Below are 13,711 nucleotides of genomic sequence, written 5' to 3'. Positions count from 1 at the left end.
TACCATTTAATTATTGGTTGAATGTCAATTAGTCAGTATATTCTTGAACCACCTTTCTCTTGTGGAACAGGGTACTCATAAATATGTGGGATGCGTCAGGTTTTCTGTCTTGCATGTGAGAGAAATATTCTGCAACACTACCTTCTAGCGTCATTATACAACCTCTAGCTGTTTTAAATCCTATAAAAATGGTGCAATATCAGTAACCACGTGCAGTCTTGGACTGTTTATTTTCTCATTTCGTTGTTTCAAAGCTCACACTTCAAAACGGAGTTGTAACATCACGAATGTGCAGAAGAAAAAGGCTAGGATTAGCAATGTACGAAAAACAGCATAGCTCTAAAACTCTCTTAACTTGCAATATTGCATCTTAAGATAGGAGAAGCAGCTTTCAAAGGTGTAATTTAATATTCGCTGGCCCTCTTTTCCGCATGACATAGTTTGCTCTTGTACGGCATGTTTACCTTGTTTAAATCGCCCATTTATGAATTACCTTAAGCCTCTTTTACAAAGTGAGTCCTGCTACTCATCCTTACGTATGATGATAAGTTCTCATCGACATGCAAATTAAGCTCATTTTCACAAGAATGGTCAAGCATCAGGCCTCGTTTTGAAAAAGAGGCCAACGGTAATTCAGGAGTGGCCTCCAACCTTTACCTAGTTCTGTCCAGGACTAATGAGTTAATTTCTACAGAATGGTACCAACTGTCGGTTTACCTAAATCGAAAATTCCACGTGCCTTAAATTATATCGTCACCATTAACCTGAATGACCGTCTTGATCGAGTTTATTTCTCGTTTCATAATCCAACAGAATAATCGCATGCTTTCTGAGTGTATTTTCAAACTTCTTGAGAGTATCAGGCATTTCTTCAGAAATGATTAACGATTCCAAGTTTACCAGGCTTCGTTTTCCATAAAAATGAAAATAAAACACCTTTCTTCTGGAAAAAACATTTAAATGAAGTTCACAAAATAACCTATTTCGAAAATTGACTACAACCGCGGCATTTACGATTAAAAACGAATGCAAGTTCCAGTGTTGACTTCTATTCATTAATTTTTTTTACCACGAAATAAATTCTGCAATACGCCACAGTCAGAGAAACAAAGCAAAAACCCAAAATGAAACCGACCACGATTCCCATGTGCACCCAAATGATCCTCATCACTGAAAGCAATGCACTGAACACCCATATCAGCAAGACACCTGCAACGATTCGTTTGTGAGTTACAAGTTCCTGATATCTGAGATGAAGATGGACGGCCAGGAACCTGTCTACACCTACAGCAGTTACACTGAACAAAGAAGCATACAAAATCAATCTAACTATAAAATCCATAGATTTCCGCACACTGAACGTAAGATCGTTTTGCAGCAAAAGCGCAAGTAGCTCTTCGACGTAAAACGGCTGCACCAACAACCCAACACCAAGATCAGAAACAGTAAGACTTAACAGTAATATTTTCAAAGTCTCTGGTAAGGACGAAGTTTTCCTAATCGCATGGATTGTTAAAATGTTCAACGTTACAGCTGCGAAAGAGGAGACAACGTTCAATACAGCGTTAACAATGAGAGGCAAATAAAACTGTTCTTTTGTATCTGCCATTGTAGAACTGTGACTTAAGTTGAGGTCGGGCGTTCTGCTGATAAAACCAGTGAGACTGTGCGCTTCATAGACTCCGATCTTCAAGGAGACTTTAACTCTCGAATTGCATGAACCACTTTATAAAGTGTATTTTATCAGCGAAAGTAAACAAACTGCGGGTAACTGTCATGGACTAATGAATGCAACGTAAAAAAGATCAAAACATAATCTCATCTTTATTACTTATTGAATTTCGCTTTTGATGAAGTTAACAATTGTTTAAGTTGGTAAGAACAAATGAATAAATACATAAATAAATAAATACGTCGAGATAGCAATATTTTTTTGTCCAAATTCAGACCTGGGATATTTCGAGCTTTCATTTAGTTTGCTGGTCGGCAACTAGAAGAAAATACTCAGCCCTTACTCTTAAATTTAGAAAAAAAATGGCTTCATCTCCTTATTCCGCGTCAATATTTGGTTGGTGAACGGTTTTACGTTTCCATTTCCGTTTGATGACACCGGTGTTACCCGCAAGCGCTGTCCTCCCTAAAACGTTCGTTAGCGATCCAATAAAATAGACAATGAACGTCGTCAACAGGCAAAGATCATCGCTACTTTGCAAATATTTCCTTTGAGTTACGAAAAGCCGGAAAATGCACTCCCGCCTCCATGTTTCTACACAAAAATACACAAAAAGATAAGATCCTGACGTTAAAATTATTGTCATTGGGTGAAAGTGATAAAACAGATTCTCATTTCTTTTATGAAAATATTCACAGGAACTCATTGGAAATGAAGTCTTAATAAATCTTGACATAAGAGGTCGGAAAACGCATCATTCGTAATCAATGACAACAACAAAATGTGCCATCGCCGTCATGTCAACAATTTAGAATTAAAACCTGTGTTAGTCCTCCCTTTTGTACATAAGCATTAAAAAAAAAAAAAATGATATTAGGAACACCATGCGTCCCTGGATTAAAAAAAAAAACGCAGCCAATAAAAAAAAAATCGTATTATATTCCATCATGAAATTGTGTTTATCATCTCAAAATTCTAGTTTTGCAGAAGAAATGGAAAAACCCCACGTACTTTGATTATTCAATATCTCCGTGTTGTACAAAATGTCAGTTGAAACTAAAGTAACAATGATAAACTGTAGAGCGAGACGACACGCCACGATTATTAAATGTTCATTGTTGATAAAGGTAAATAAACTGCGACTAAAAAAAATGGAACATCTCGCGTTAACAGTTCGTCAGAGCATATAACTTGAGGGCTGGCGCAACATCTAGCTTTAGCTACTGACCAGAGCACCAACACAAGCGCTACAATCTGATTGGCTCCATCACTGCAAATCTAATTAAACAATAGAGTGCACTATGGGCTGATAGTATCTCTCCACAGATGAACATTATCGCGTCACGTGATCAATTTAAACCAATAAGAATCGGAGAAAATTTAGTGGCGAAACCACTGAAACAAAACGACCGAAAAAGCGAAACGATTGACAAAAAAAGCAAACAAACAAACAAACATGACCGAAACATTGGTGCGGAGGGAAACAAAAGAGACCACCGTTAGGTGAAACAGGTTTTTATTTTGAGCTCTCGAATATTTTCGGATTACCTGATAAATTTCTTAAAACCAGAGAATTCTTTAGAGGATCATGATTTTTAATGTCGATTAATGGATGCTTCGGCATATAATCAATTCCGTGAGGAGATCCTCTACTGAGAAAGCCCTGAAACTCTAGCCCTCTTAAAAAACCTCGCTTCAAGAGACAGCTTTAAACATCAAAAGGCTTTTAAATACAACACAAAACAAATTTACATATCTGAGTATGAAGGTGAGAAGGTAAGGGAGTTGTTTTTGGCTGTTTGAGGAGAGGCTTAAAGTTCTAAATGTGAGAGAACATCTAAAGTAAAATGTACCTTTTCCTCGACATTCCATCTTTCCCTCACTCGGCGTGGGCTTATTTTGGGCGTCTCACTCGTTGCGAAATTTCTCTTTGTTATTGTTTTTGTTGTTGTTGTTTAGACGATTCCGCTTATCGGTTTCAATCTAATGTTTAGGTTTATAGTCCATTCCATTCAGTTTTCTTGATTATCATAACAAGTTTTTACTTTTGTATTCAAGCCTGCTAAAGACATCATTACGGTAATCTATGTTTTTATAAACAAAGCTAGTAGATCTGAGTATATAGCATTCATAGTCTGTTTATGAGCCACGTGGCCCATCAGGCCGACGCTCAACTCCGGTTCCTGTAACATAACGACTAGGAGTCTCTAATGTAGTATTCGTACTTCTGTTTTAAAACCAATACATGTAACAAGAAAATTACCCTTTGCTTCCGACGAAAAAGAGGTAGAAAAACATTACATCTGCATGTTATAACTTCAATTAACTTAAGCTGTCTAAGCTGACAAATTGAATACAAATATAGGTCTACATTTACATATGACCTGTAAGCAAACTACAGTGACTCACAATTTCTCGACTGTGCGAAACACATTCGTTTACTTTCGTTGCGAACTATTCATAATACTTGAAGATTGCCTCCGAAGTGCTCGGTTGTTATATAGCTACCTTAAAAGTTTCTTCAGTTTTAACGAAGAAATATATTTCGAAGAATGCAAATGATAGATTGCCGAATGTGTCTCATTTTCCAGCAGTATACCACAGGGTTTAGAGACGAATTGAAAAACAAAAGCGTTAACGTATAAATAACACTAGTACGAAATCTGGTGGTTTGTTTAACGGCAGAAAAACCCCAAATATAGACACAGTACCAGGGTAAATAACACAACAAAAACACGAGGTATATGTAGAAGGTACTGCTAGCCGACCTCCTCAACCTGGCCGCGTTCATTGTCGTTCCACCCCCGTGTGTTAGTTGCAACACTTGGATTACGTTTCTGTGGCGCCTCACCGCTAAATATATTTTAAAATAAATGATTGTTGTACAAATAATACAACAACAAAAAGTAACAGTGACTACGATTCTTCCAGCGTATTTGAGCCAGAAATAATCCAGCATTAACAGCAATGAAAACAAGAAACTAAACGTCCATATCATCAACACCGCAGCAACAACACGCTTGTGAGTCACAAGTTCTTGATATCTGAGATGAAGGTGAATGGCCAGAAATCTGTCTGTGCTCAGAGCAGTAACACCGAAAAGTGACGCACACGAGAATAAATCCGAAAATAAGGCAGTGATGTAGGTAAAATTATTTAGCTCGGGGTAGATAAAGTTTCCACTAGTAGCGCAAGTAATCAGCCTTACAACATAAGCAGGTTTCACCAGCAAACCAACACCAAGATCAGAAACAGCGAGACTCAGTAGGAATGTTTTCAAAGTCTTTGGCAATGCTGACGTCTTCCTCATCGCATGGATCGTCAAAATGTTCAACATAATGGATGTGTAGCAAAAGAAGCAGTTCAACACGGAATTAGTGACACAAGATGAGTAATACGGGCTTTCGCTTTTCCCCATTCTATAACGGGTAGTCAGGAGGCTGATTTGTCAGCAAGTTCACGAAGTACGCTCAGAAGAAATGGATTTCATGAAACAAACAGGCTTCATCGTGAATTAACGGAGAGTTACTTCGAAAAGCTTCATGATAAATTCTGGCAAAAGCCAGGATTAATAAGTAGTTGGAAACCAGAGACTTATGAATAAGTTGATGCATTTGACAGCTTTCTCCGGTGCCAACCAGGAAATCGAAAGACACGCGTGCTCATGCGGAAGTGCTTTTTTATCTGTGTTCTTCCGACGTTATTCACTGTACTGATAAATAGCTACTTTCCTGTTATGTATTTGTGGCCCATATGGTCGATGTTTAAGCCGCCGAAACAACGTTCGCCAATTCATTTCACGTTTTCCCATTTAATACACATCGAAAGTATATAAATTATGTGTCAATTAGCATATCAGTGATTGGAGAAATCGATCTCATATCCGAGAAAAAATTTGTCATCAGACTTGGTAAAAACTAAGGTCGGCACACACGAGGGGACTAGTCCCTGCGACTAGTCCCGGCGACAAGTCTTTGAAGGGTTTACACGAGGGGACCGGTAGCAGGGACTAGTCCCCTCGTGTGTGCCGACCTTTAGACTTAGAAGTGGTAAAATGTTCCCTTTCGTCAGAAAGATAGAGGTTGTACTTAGGAGGCGGCGGCGTGTCACTTTCAGTAAGCGGAATTTTGGAAAAGAAAAATAAAAAACACCTCTTTACATTCGAAAATTCCGCGAGTTATGGCAGTCTAGAATAACAGCTGTAGCGAATAACTTAAACGAAGCTATTAAGAGAACAACATATTAAACATAATAACTCCCCTTTGGCGCGAATGCTCAAGTTCCATCGGCAAAAACTTTAATTTGTTTACTCTGTTAAAAGCGACAAGACCTACGTTTTGACAATTATACGAAACAAACCCAATATCGAAATCAAAAAAACTTTAACAGTAACTTTTCGCTGTTGAAGCGGACATTGAAAAACACCAATGTTCATCTTCTAGAGATCTATAAAAATGGGAAAAAACCTCATTTACAATAATCTAGCACAACAAAAAAGGGACGTAAGAAAATGCACTTCAATTAAGTACAGAAAATCAGCTGTCTCTAAAATTGACTGTTTCTACCGAGGTCCGGTGTTGAATTTTAATCCAAAACCTTTTGTTTTCAAGAAAAAAGTTCTTCTAGAGCAAAACAAATAAGAAGGGAAAAACTGAATGTGTCTACTTCCGACAGAATGAAAGTAAAATAAATGTAAAGTCTATTTTTCACAGCTTTAATTTCATCTAGAAAACTCTCCATAACAGAGAGAGAAACAAGAACCTCGAAAACACGCAGACAGTTTATAAGCTCCTCTGCTCTTAATCTCTATGAAAAACTTTGGATATAAAAAAACAAAGCACAAATAAACATTTGGCAGAAAGCACGTTTAAAGTCTACAATAATATCATCTTAAGTTTTAACAGTTCAGTTCTGACGAATGATCACATTTCGCAGCATGCAAATGATGGATTGCCAAATGTGTCTCATTTTTCAGCAGTACATTTCAGTACAGTTCACCGCCATTTCATTGTTTTGTGAAACTTGATGGACCCGAAAGGCTTGAATTAAGCTTGGGTGGCGCCGCACAGCGAAATAAATCCTATGATAAAAAATTACAGTTCGATTTGGACCGAATCTAATTGTCTGCCAAAGACCAGATGAGTGAGTAGGATATTCGACCTCTATTTCTTACTGCAAAATGTGGAAATGACCACTTTCGTCAATAAACCGTTAAAATGTTCATCATAATGGCTGTGAAACAATCGAACAAGTTCAATGCAGCATTAACGTTACAGGATGAGTAGAGCGGGTTTTCAGTGTTTCCGATTTTCAAAGAGCTTAGCTTATTTATTACTCGTAAAGATGACTTTGTACCCTAGAGAACTAGAACTCTTGCGTCTTAAGTTAAACCTGTTTATCAAAATGCTTTCGACAGGTTCCTGTCAATAAAACCAGCGAGAAGAAACCAATGCCATCCGCCATCTCGAGTAAGATGTTACACTTCTTCAAATGTTTTATCTCTTTTCGCGAGCGATGAATAAATATGCGTAGACTTATGTCATTTTCCGGTTTCCCCCCTTACTTGAAACGTAACAAAATTTTCATTAAGACTTCGACTTCGACTCAAAATAACCTTACTCTGGCAAACTCATCAGAGCTTCGTCCTTTAACCCGAAGATTGCATACATATGTTTTGCTTTTCAACAGACAATAGCGGTCAAAGACTTGTATACTTGTATGCCAATTACCAGTTCAATGAGAAGGATATTCCAGCTCGATTTCTGAGTAGAAATTTGTTAACGTTTGATTTCATCAGTGGACCGAGTTACCTTTACAACACTGCCTCGTTTTCTATGGATATATAAAAAACCCTGCTTTACACTAATTTAACCCAAACTGAGGAGAAAGGACTTAAACAAATGCAATTTAATAAAGCTCGGAAGATCAGCTGTCTCTAAAAGTGACTACGAAGAGCAAATGCGTTTTGCAGAGTTTACCGGGTCTGGACTAAAACATAACTTTTACCACAGGCAGTCCAGTGTTCCTTGTGTGGTTCTCAGAGAGCTTGGGCCGCCTGTGCTTTTACTAAATTTTTAGTGCTTTTACTAAACTTTTACTAAAGGTAACTGGTCAGCGGTGAGTTGGTCAGGACGGACGTTACTTTACGAGCTCCGCTAATCTTAATCAAGTTTGGATAATTTTTCGTTTCGTTTTGGATAATTTTTCGTTTCTTTTTTTCTCGATCGTTTTTCTTTTTTTGCTTTCTGAGAGATTCAAGAATGCCTGAGTCTGTTGCTAGCCTCAAGAGAGAGAACAGTAAGCTTAAAGATCAACTGTCTGTCATGGCGGATGAGATTGCTAAGATGAAGGAGATGCTGCTGGAGCAGTCAAAAAAACCTGCAGCGACTAATGACGAAGTAGAGCAGAGCTTAGAATGCATGAGTAAAGAATATGATGACTTTGAGCGATTCAGGGTCTCTGCTGGTAAAGAACTTGATCGCTTAGGTGCCATGCTTGATGAGATTGCTGTTGAAGTTAACAGAGTTTCCAGGAGCATCGATGAATTTCAAGAGTACAGTTATCAATATAATGTTAAGATTGTTGGTGTCCCTCAATTGAGTCAAGATGAATCCTCGGCCTCTACGAGTGAGCTATGTGATTGTTTATTTAAGGCAATTGGATCTGCTGTATCAATTCATGACATTGACACAGCCCATCGAGTCCCAACAAGAAGCGATGACAATGGCGGCCCGCGGCCAATCATTTGTCGATTTATTAGACGATTGTCAAAAGATGATGTCATGAATCATAAAAGAAATGCAAGTAAAGTTGCCCCATCTGCTGTTGGTTTACCTGAGGGTGCCTCCCTTTCCGCTGTTAGAATTTTTGACCATTTAACGCCAAGGATGCAAAAGGTTTTATTTGAAGCTAAGAGGTTCAAGGAGCAGTTTCACTATCAATATTGCTGGTCGAAGGGATCGCTTGTTTATCTTCGTAAAGATACCACGTCTCGAGCCATCAAGATTAAGGATATCACGGACCTGCACCGATTAACGAATGGACGTGAAGGCTAAGTATTCATGTTGATGTAGATTTGTTTGTCTGTTTTTAGATAATAAGTATGAGTGTTAGCGAGAAACGTGTTCGTTGTACAATTAAATCTACCCTAAGCGAACTTCCATACGCGAATGTTGATATTATTTGAGCTCATGGACAGTTTAATAACATTCTCAACAGTGACTTACCGACCAAGAAGTACTTAGACAAACTTCATAGTATTTATGACTGATTTAGATTTGTTTCGCTTAAATACCGAATCAACATTAAATCCCGACAGAAACTTAAGCATACAACAAATTAGATGTAAATATTTCTCACCCTATAGTTTTTCTATGTTTAAAGAGTCTTTGTTGGAATCAGATAGTCAAGGTCCTTTCTCTATGCTTCATACTAACGTAAGAAGTTTGCGGAAAAACATTGATAATTTTCAAGTCCATCTTTTAGATGAACTTGACTACCAATTCAGTGTAATCGGTATTACAGAAACAAAAATTACAAATTCATCTGGGCTAGATTTCAATGCCTGCATACCAAACTATCAGTTTGAATATGTCCCAACACCTCTATCATGTGGAGGTGTTGGAATGTACATTAATAATTGTTTGAAATATAAGGTTCTGGAGAGAACATCTAAAGACGCTTTTCAGGCTTTATGGATCGAAATTGAATCCCTAAAGAGTAAAAATATCGTTTGTGGAGTGATTTATAGGCAGCATAATGATCCGGAACAATTCCTCCAATATGTTGACTTTACTTTAGAAAAACTTAGCTCCTCTGATAAAGTTGTTTATCTTATGGGCGATTTCAATATTGATCTCCTCAAATCTGAAATTTCCGATTACTCCCAAAATTTTTTGTTATCTTTACAATGTTATTCGTTCTTCCCGGTAATTGATAAACCATCTAGAGTCTACAATAATTCTGCCACACTCATTGATAATATATTTCTGAATAGATTTGATCATAAAATTTCAGGTGGAAATATCGTGTCAGACATTAGTGATCACTACTCCCAATTTTGTTTTATCCACAGTCTTATACCAAAAAATTTTACTGCTAAACATAAAATTCGCGATTATTCCAACTTCTCTGAAGAATGCTTTATTAATGATGTCTCGGATACTGATTGGGATAACTCAATGACATATGGATCTGTAGACAAATGCTTTTCTTCCTTTTACAATAAATTTAACAAGCTCATTAATAAACACGCTCCTCTCAAAATTTTATCTAGGCGCAAGGCTAAACAATTTTCCAAACCGTGGATAACTAAGGGCCTACGTAAATCTATCAAAATAAAGAATAGACTTTTTTACTCAGGAGATAAATCAAAATATAAGCTGTATAGGAATAGAATTGTTAGTCTTTCTCGTCTCAGTAAAAGACTGTATTATGAAGCTTACTTCACTACAAATCTAAGAAATGTTAAAAAAACGTGGGAGGGGATTAATGAACTATTGAACAGACAGCGTAACAAAAAAACAGTATCAGCCCTTCAACGCTCTAACAACTCTGGAGTAACACAAAATCCATCTGAAATAACCAATATCTTTAATCAGTACTTTGCGTCTATTGGACCGCGGCTTGCACGCAATATATCACCTTCCAGGATAAATTTCCAGGACTACCTTGTCGGCACTAATCACTTTAAGTCTTTCTTTTTTGATCCCGTCGTTCCATCCGAGGTGGACTTGGAAATCTTGGCTATACCCAGTAATAAAGTATATGGCCTATATTCTTGCCCGGTTCATCTTCTAAAATCTGGGCGCCATATCCTTTCTTCACTCTTAGCTGCCATGATGAATAAGTCTATCTCAACGGGTATTTATCCCCATCTTTTGAAGCATGCCAAAGTAATTCCTATCTACAAATCGGGAGACGAAACTGATCCATGTAATTACCGCCCAATTTCCCTCCTTTCTGTCTTCAATCGATTATTTGAGAAATTGATGGCTAAACGTCTTAAATCACATTGCGAAAAAAATGGTATCTTTTTTACTTCTCAGTATGGATTTAGAGACAAGTGTTCAACCCAACATGCAATTTTAGATATCTTAAGCAAAATTCAAACTAATATTGATGCAAAGTTATTCTCTTGTGGTATTTTTATTGACCTAAAAAAGGCATTTGATACGGTGGATCACTCAATCTTACTGCACAAATTATATCATTATGGAGTCAGAGGAATAATTAATAACTGGTTCTCTTCGTACTTGTTGAACAGGAACCAGTCGACTCAAATTGGTTCAACCTTATCGAATATAGAAGAGATAGTTTGTGGTGTCCCTCAAGGGTCTGTACTTGGCCCCCTTCTCTTTTTGATTTATGTTAACGACATTTACCGTTGCTCCCAGATTTTTGAGTTTTACCTATTTGCTGACAATACTAACTTGCTTTATTCAAACAAAGATCTTAAGGATCTTGAAAAAGTTGTTAATGATGAACTCGCAAAAGTGGGTGACTGGTTGGACGCAAACAAACTTTCTCTTAACACTAGTAAATCTAACTTTGTTATTTTCCATCCTTACCAACGCAAATTGGACTACATAGTTCACTTGAAAATTTATAATAACGATCTTAAAAAAAGTGTATCTCTAGAACAAAAAACTTTTGTGAAATATCTAGGAATTCTGATAGATAATAACCTCTCTTGGAAGTATCATATTGATTATATCTCATCTAAAGTTAGTAAAGGAATTGGTATAATTGCCAGGTTAAGACATCTTGTCCCATTTGCCACACTTCTTAACATCTACCGCTCCTTAATTGAACCCTATATCTCTTATGGTCTTATTGCCTGGGGACAAGCTGCTAACACTCATTTAAATAAGGTTCTCATTTTACAAAAACGTGCTCTACGACTAATGTATTTTGCGGATAGCAAAACTCATAGTGCCCCGCTATTTGTTAACTCCAGAATCTTACCAATAACTATGCTCTATTCTCATTTGGTTTCCTCTTTGATGCATGACATTGATAATCACCGTGCCCCGTCTAATATTTCTATGCTCTTTCTCCACTCCGAGCAGGTTCATCACCATTTCACAAGATTCTCAGCAACGGCTAATCTATACGTTAAAGCGTCTAGAACTAACCAACTTTTATTTTCTTTTGCTAGAATAGGTGTAAGATTGTGGAATAGCATCCCAAAAGAACTTCGTATTAAAAACAGAACCCCGTTTAAGCGTGAACTTAAAAATCGCCTGTTAAAACTTTTGGAAAATGAGGAGATGAATGTTGATATACGCTGCTCAGAAATTTGTAAATATCTCTTGATAAAGTAACTCTTCGTTTAAGTCTTGTTCAATTGTATTATATATCTTGATAACTTTGCAATTGATTATTTAATTATTCAACGGACTTAATTTTATTTTATTTTATTTAACAATTGTATTTTTATTTAATGATTATCTTTGTTTAATTGTATCGGTATGTGATCATTAGCAGAGACAGCACTTGTTTTAGAAGGGTGGCCCGCCTAGAATAGCTTGCTAATTGCGGGTCACCTAGGACTGTGATAATATTGTATTGCTAACAAATAAATAAATTGAATTGAATTGAAATTAAATATGAAAAACTCGATGTAACTCAAGAACCTCGAAAAACCCAGGCAGTCTATACCCTCCTCATCTTTTTATCGATATAAAAAACTTCGTGTGTAAAGAAACAATAAACAAACAAAGATTTTGCAGAAAACGTTTAAAGTTGACAATATCCTTAGCTAGAGCTCTAGCAGTTCAGTTTTGACGAGTAAAAGCATTTCTTAATATGCAAAGGATAGACTTTCGAATGTGTCTCATGTTCCAGCAGTAAATTAGAGGGTTCAACGATGAATTAAGATGCGCCAGGGTTGTGGTGCACATAAAAAAAATTTCAAACATACTACTTGGTCCATTAATGAAAAAAAACCCTAAAATAAACGCACAATATTGAGGCAAATAACAAAACAAAAAAAAGTAGAATGTACACAAACCCGATTTCCTTGTCTTCGCAAAGTTCACCGCCATTTCATTGTTTTGTAAAGTTTGAAGGGCTTGAATATGGTTTGTGTGGCGCCGCACAGCGAAATGAATTTTACAACAAAAAATTGTAGTGCAAATAAAACAACAAACACCAGTAACAGCCTCTATAACTGTTTTGACAATTTCAAGCGGGAGGAAATCCATTAATGGTAGCAAAGCACTAAGAATCCATAATGTTATAACAACAGCAACAACACGCTTGTAAGTCACTAGTTCCCGATATCTAAGATGAAGGTGAACGGCTAAAAATCTCTCGGCCACCAGAGCCGAAACACCCAGAAACGAAGCAAATAAAAAGGAACGATACAAAAACTGGAAGATTTTTGAAAGTGCATTCTGCGTGTCTTCGAGAGGTGCTTTCTCAGGGGTACACGAGACCATCGTAACAACATGGAGAGGCTGCACCAATCCAAGACCAAGATCAGACACAGCAAGACTCAGCAGCAATGTTTTCAAAGTCTTTGGCAATTCCGACGTTTTTCTCATTGCGTGGATTGTTAAAATGTTTATCATGATGGTTGTGTAAGATATGAACGAGTTCAACGCAGAGTTAACCACACAGGACCAATAAAGCAGGTTGCCAGTGTTTTCCATTTTACTAGTTTCTAACTCGTTCAGGTGAGTTCGAACGATCACGGAGATATAGAACTCATTAAAATGCTCTCTGGAAACTTCCTATCAATAAATAATTATCAATTAGCGCAAACCGTTGACATTTGTCACGTTTTGCAGTAGAAGAGGATATTCTAAAGCACGAACGATCATCGACAAACGTTGTTTACGTGCGATTTTTCTGTTCTGTTAACCTTAAAAAGGAATTTTAACAATATGAATTTGCATAATAAGAAGAAAAGTACCATACGTGGGACAGGTGTAAAATTTACCCACTTGCACTACTGAAACTTGGGACAAAAGGGGCAGCATACACAAAATAACTTTTGTACTCTGTTCTGTAATGTAAAAAGGTTTTTTATAT

At 37.0% G+C, this 13,711-nt stretch overlaps 1 protein-coding gene across 1 annotated transcript; it reads left to right on the top strand.

Moving 5' to 3' along the window:
- The first annotated feature begins 7,701 nt into the window (after positions 1–7,701).
- Positions 7,702–8,794, top strand: LOC148729658 (uncharacterized). The gene has a single exon (XM_088762767.1). The coding sequence runs from the start codon at positions 7,933–7,935 to the stop codon at positions 8,725–8,727; it is 795 nt and encodes a 264-aa protein (XP_088618893.1). The 5' UTR covers positions 7,702–7,932; the 3' UTR covers positions 8,728–8,794.
- The last annotated feature ends 4,917 nt before the right edge of the window (positions 8,795–13,711 follow it).

This window comes from Stylophora pistillata, chromosome 6 (assembly GCF_964205215.1).
Source record: "Stylophora pistillata chromosome 6, jaStyPist1.2, whole genome shotgun sequence".
Classification (NCBI taxonomy): domain Eukaryota; kingdom Metazoa; phylum Cnidaria; class Anthozoa; order Scleractinia; family Pocilloporidae; genus Stylophora; species Stylophora pistillata.
The sequence above is the reverse complement of the archived record's forward strand: the minus strand, read 5'-3'. Positions and strand labels throughout refer to the sequence as shown.